The 6,000-nt window shown below is 46.5% G+C and overlaps 1 protein-coding gene across 1 annotated transcript in view; it reads left to right on the plus strand.

Annotated features, from left to right (window-relative positions):
* HIC2 (HIC ZBTB transcriptional repressor 2) overlaps positions 1 to 2,347 on the plus strand; it is a 32,963-nt gene extending 30,616 nt beyond the window's left edge. Inside the window, exon 3 of the mRNA XM_009280846.2 lies at positions 523 to 2,347. Coding sequence (XP_009279121.1) covers positions 559 to 2,271 — 1,713 coding nt within the window. The 5' untranslated portion in view covers positions 523 to 558 and the 3' untranslated portion in view covers positions 2,272 to 2,347. The remainder of the gene's footprint in view (positions 1 to 522) is intronic.
* The last annotated feature ends 3,653 nt before the right edge of the window (positions 2,348 to 6,000 follow it).

Here is a 6,000-nt window from a genome sequence, read left to right on the forward strand (position 1 = left end):
GTAATTTTCTCAACCCCAGAGCAGCTGGGTGTTGTAAGATTTCAACATGTAAGAGCCAAGAAACAAACTACATGTTAAAGCAGGGAAGCTGCAGCTTACGCTTATTATTTTACATGCTCAGATATGCAAATGGCAGTGAAATAGATGCTTCTTTCTTCTTCCTTTTTTTCTTGCTCCCCATTCTCCCTTCAGATTTGTGTCAGGAGAGGGAAACAGCTTTCCCCTGTACCTAACTATTGTTTTCTGCTGGTATCTTTTGAATAGTAATTCCAGCCAATGATTGCTTTTGTAAAAAGATATTTACAAATCTCATTTTTGAAAGACTTGAATCAAACCTTAGCATGAGAAATACTTCTCTCTGTATTCTAAGCAGGATCACAGCTTGCAGGGCTGAATGTACCCAGAGCTCCTTAGTCAGTGTCAAGTCTAACATAGACTGCCCTGTGTTAAGCCAGTCTATTAAATGTAGCCTTGTTCAAGTGGAAACAGCAGGTTCACACCTCTCATCCTCCTGTTTTGCAGGTGGTAAGGTGAAGGTGAAAGGAAGAGAAGGTGGAGATGGAACTGCCAAATCATGCCAAACAACTGCTACTGCAGCTGAACCAGCAACGAGCCAAAGGTTTCCTCTGTGATGTGATCATTGTGGTAGAAAATGCCCTGTTTCGTGCCCATAAGAACATCCTGGCAGCCAGCAGCATGTATTTCAAATCCCTTGTCCTGCATGACAACCTGATTAACTTAGACACGGACATGGTGAACCCCACCGTGTTCCGGCAGATCTTGGACTTTATTTATACTGGTAAGCTCTTAACGACTGACCAGCCCGGTGAACAGAACTTTAATGCTCTCCTCACCGCAGCAAGCTACCTCCAACTGCACGACCTGGCAGCTCTCTGCAGAAAGAAGCTGAAGCGGAATGGCAAGTCCTTTGCTAGCAAGGCCGGTGGCCTTGGTGTTGGGAGATCTGCCAGGAGTCAGAGACTTTCCACTGCTTCGGTCATCCAAGCTCGCTATTCAGGGTCAAATGAGGGGTTGAAGGGCTCGCACTCAAAGGAGCTGTCAAAGGGAAAGCTCTCCGATGACGAGGTCTTCATCAGCAGCTCCAACCAAGAGAACTGTCACTCCTTAAGCAGGGGAGCCAGTAAGAATGGCGGTGGGGGCAGCAGTGCGAATGGGAGCACCGGCGACCAGGAGCTAGGCCTCGACCTGTCCAAAAAAAGCCCATCACTCCCTGTTGCAGCCTCCCACGATGACACGCAGCACAGTGAAAGCCAGCATGGCTCTCCCCAATCTGCCTCAGCCCCCGCAGCCAACAGTGCCTCATCGTTCGACGAGTCTGGAGTCGGAGCCCCTCACAGCATGGCGGACAGCAGCGACCCCATGGAGATGGATCTGAGCGAAGAGTGCCACCACTCATTGACGGAGAGCAGCCAGCGCAAGGGCCTCCGGCACTCATCCCGCAAGAAGGAGTGGATCAAGAAAGACAATGCCTTTGACCGAAAGGAGGGGGGCAAAGACAGGGACGAGAGTGAAGGGCTGCCCAACGGTATCCTGCTGGGGCCCTTATCCAAGTCCGTGGAGCGGAGTCTGGCTGGGGCCTACGGTGCAGACCTACCCTACCCATGTAAGGAAGAGGTGGAAAATGGTAAGGAGAACAGTGACGACAGCGGCCAGAGCGAGAGTGAGAGTGGCGGGCATACTAGTGCCAATTATGTCTACCGGCAGGAGGGGTTTGAGCCAGTGGCCTACGGTGACAACCTGTATGTCTGTATCCCCTGCGGCAAAGGCTTCCCCAGCTCCGAGCAGCTCAATGCCCATGTGGAGACGCACACCGAGGAAGACCTTTACATCAAGGAGGAAGGCACGTACGGCGGCAAGGATGAAGCCGAGGATTTGTCCAATCCCAACCAGTCCTACGCCGCAGAGTCCCGGCCCTTCAAGTGTTCAGTGTGTGAGAAGAGCTACAAGGATCCAGCCACGCTGCGGCAGCATGAGAAGACTCACTGGCTGACGCGGCCCTTCCCTTGCAACATCTGCGGCAAGATGTTCACGCAGCGGGGCACCATGACACGGCACATGCGCAGCCACTTAGGGCTCAAGCCCTTTGCTTGCGAGGAATGCGGGATGCGCTTTACCCGGCAGTACCGACTGACAGAGCATATGCGTGTCCACTCAGGAGAAAAACCTTACGAATGTCAACTGTGTGGTGGGAAATTTACCCAGCAGCGCAATCTGATCAGCCACCTGCGAATGCATACCTCTCCCACATAAGCCAAAGACTCCAGAATGAGCTTCGAGCCCATCCGCAGTGATTTACCTTTCTGTAGACTTGCTGCTTAAAAAAAAAAAAGAAAAAAGAAAAAAAACAAACAAAAAAGGGGGCAACTCCCCATACTCTGTTCAGTCATGGGAGGCCTAAACAAATGTAGCTTTAACATTTTAAAAAAAAAGTTCCTTTTTTCCCTTTTTTTAAAAAAAGAAAGGTCCACAGCCAAGCTGATGCATTTCGTCCAACTCTCCCTCCAAATCTTGGTGATCTGGCAAGAAACACCACTTCTTTTTGCGCACATTGACTTCATTGCATGTTGATTATCTGAAGCAGGTAGGGGGACCGTGGGGAACTTTAGACCTCCGCTGGCTCCCCCCTCCCTGCCTCTTTCTTTCGTGTTGCTGTCACCCCACTCACCTCCTCTCTTAAAACGAAACTCAGTAGGGGCATTTCTTGCCATTAAAAAGAAAATGAAGTACACCTTTTCAGTGGCCTAAGTAGCTGTGAAATAACACAGCGTTGCATTCACAAGCGCGGAAGCTGTGTCTGTGGACCATCTCACAGGGTTGGCAGCCCCTTTGGATACTGTGGGAAAGCCATAGCCGTGGTGGAACCCACCACCCTTCCCCTGGGCTGGTGATGGTGGGGAGAGCAGTCTACCTAGGTGTGCACCAGCTAGAGTGCTTCACTTAAAGAAATGGCGATGCCTCCTCACCATCCCTCCTTCTTTTGGTTTTGACCTTTATCCTTGGCACACGTAACCACACGCCACCTTTTCTCACAAAACACACAAACCTCTTCTGCCTTACCCATGACTGAACAGGGACTGGATGCCCTGGGAATTTCTTTCAGTGAGCAGGGGGTCATCTTTACTTTTCTAGTAGTTTCGTATGAATATTCTTTGCTTAAAGGTACTTTATTTATTAAAGGAAAAACCATTGTTTATGTGAATGTTTGAACTGGAAGGTCTGAGGTTAATTCTAGGGTGGGTGGGCGGGGAGGGGGTTTGGGGTTTGATGGACTTGCTACAAGTTCCTTAGGTACTTTTTTATTATTTTTTATTTTATTTTTTGTGTGTGTGTATGTTTTTAGCTTTCCTCCCTCACTAAAGAGCGAGTCTGTGTGGACAGACTTGTTACCTTTGCTACCTCTTGAATTCATGAGAACAATAAGATGGTTAGTGAAAGATTAGGCATTTTTTTTCTCTTATTGTAAGTAATTAAATGTATAAAAGTAGAAGCTAAATTAAAGTTAAGGGATTTTTACCACCCCGTCCTTCCATCAAAAGTCAGCTAGAGAAATGTTAAAGCAAAGCTCGGCCAAAGACAAAGCAAAAAATACAGTGAGCCAGAGGCTCTGCTGGCTGCTTGGACTGGCTCATTTACAGTCTCTTGGCTGTTCGTAGTCACTTTTAGATAAAAGAAGAAAACTTCTCTGAGCTTTTTGGGCCCTTTCCAGCTTTGTTTATTGAATCTGGATACTATGGGGAGGGGAAAATGTCCCCCTCATCTTCCACTCCCCCAGCACATCTGGGTCAGTCTGTAAACACCTGGCAGGACAGAGGGTGAGGGCATAGCAGCCTATAATTTACTAGAATCCAGAGTGCAATAAGGTGGGGGAGAGGAGGAAAAAGCAAACCAAAGTGTTTCATATCCTCCCTTTTAGACAATTTAACACACGCACACAAAAAAAAAAAAAAAGAAAAATGAAAAGAAAAAGAAACAAAATGTTCTTGCAACATCTGCATAAGACATCACAGCCAACAGCTGCTATTGGTTTAGGAGAGAAGACAGAGAACTTGCCCACCGATTCTTGGCCCTCTTGACTTTGTTGGCGTGACCTTGTGGAAAAACTATGGCTTATTTCAAGCCTCCCGTGACTGTGGTGGTAAAAATTCACAGCCAGTAGATTCATCCCTTCTGAATTGAGTAAGGTTTACACTTGTGTTTTTTCATTTGTTTTTTTTTTTTTTCCACTCAAACCAGTATAGTCTCTATGCGTAAGGTTTACCAAACCTCACGTTTTGTCTTTTTTAAAAAAACAAAACCAATTTTTTTAAGTTTCGACCAAAAAAGAAAAAAAAAGAAAAAAGTGAGCATGTTTGACTAAAACAAAGAAATATAAGCTTCATTTTCTATTGGGTTTTTTTTGTTTGTTTGTTTTTTGGGTTTTTTTTGTTAAGGTAGACTAGTCCATAAGAAGTTTTTGGGTCAATTGAATGAACTGAGGAAACTGGAATCCAGGCTCCAAGCAATAGACAACCCAAAGGCGCTGAGCCTTGGCCTGGTGTCACATTACAGGGAACACGCTCGCCCCTCTCGCCCACTGCGCTCCAGTGTCCAGTGTGCAGTGCCATTGCCTGCTTGCTCCCGGACGCCTGCGAGCTGTGAGCTGTGAGAGGGGAGCATGGACTTTTGTTTTTTTCTAATTGTGCTGAGATGTGCTGTTTTCTTTTGGGGGGTTACGTGGGTTTTTAGTGTCTTTAGCACTTCCACATTTTGAATATATATTGAATTCTTTTCTCCTTGATTCCTTGCCAACCCCCCCCGAGAATGTCCCCAAAATAGCCTCTGGGGAGGACAGGGAAGGCCTTGCCATCTACCTTTTTCTCAGAGCAAGTCTCAGCAGGGCCCAGGGACAGCCGTGCAAGATTAGTTCCTAGGCACTTTCACCCTGCCTTTACCTTCCCTCCAACCATCCTAAACCTGAGCTGAATCCCACGCTGGCTTAGGCCGCGGCCAGAGCAGGCTCCCCCTGCTGCCAGCTGGCTAAGGACCCATCGAGTCCAGATTTTCAAAACAATTATTAGTTCCCTTAGTGAGAAGGGCATGGCCGGGGATGAGCCCTGTCCCCTGCTGTGGGTTTTGGATGTGGGTTTCCCCCGTTCACTTATGGCCCTGCAGTTTGGTGAGATGGGTCTGCCACTGCTGTGGCACATGGCCAGCAATGGGGACAGCAGGTGGGTGTCTGTGCAGAAGCCACCCTTGGGACAGCAGCTCAAGCTGTGACCGACCGAGCCAAGCCACGGAGCAGCCCAAGGCACGAGGAAGCAGTGAGCTCCTCAGCGGGCAAATAACCTGCTCTCCCCCCTCACTTAATTCCATTTTTACAAGCATGCGTGTGGGTGATGTGGCCTCTCCCCCCACCCCTGGGCCCCCTCTTCATTTGCTTCTTAAGCCTTGAGAATCATGTTGAAGTTTCAGGACCCAATGCTATCTTTTTTCGGAGCATCTTTTTTTTACTTTATCCCCTCCCCAGCACTTAAACAATACGACATAAAGTCTGTGTACAGCAAGAGTATTGTACAAAAGGAAATTTTGTTCTTTTTTCAAGTAGCTGTGTAAAGTTGTGTTCCATAGATTGAGTATAAACAACATTTTCCAAATTGTGACAGTAATAATGAATAACTAATAATACTCAAAACTTCAGGGACTGTTTCAGGCCTGCTTGGGGCCTAAACACTCAACTGCATTTGTACGACATAGTATTGTATCAAACATTTTTCTGTATTTTAATGAGAAAGCAAAACACTAGTTTCATATTTAAGATTTTAAGAGTTTTAGGGTGGGGGGGAGGGAGTTGCATTTTTGTTTTTTTTTATTTTATTTTAATTTTTTTTGAAATACACAAAGAGCCTCAAGAGGAATAAAACAATTTAAAAACAAACAAAAAAAACAAAAAGAAAAAACTTTTCTTTTTTTTTTTTATAAGAAAAAGAAAAAAGCCACAAC

Source organism: Aptenodytes forsteri, unplaced genomic scaffold, assembly GCF_000699145.1.
Source record: "Aptenodytes forsteri isolate BGI_AS27 unplaced genomic scaffold, ASM69914v1 Scaffold12, whole genome shotgun sequence".
Lineage (NCBI taxonomy): Eukaryota > Metazoa > Chordata > Aves > Sphenisciformes > Spheniscidae > Aptenodytes > Aptenodytes forsteri.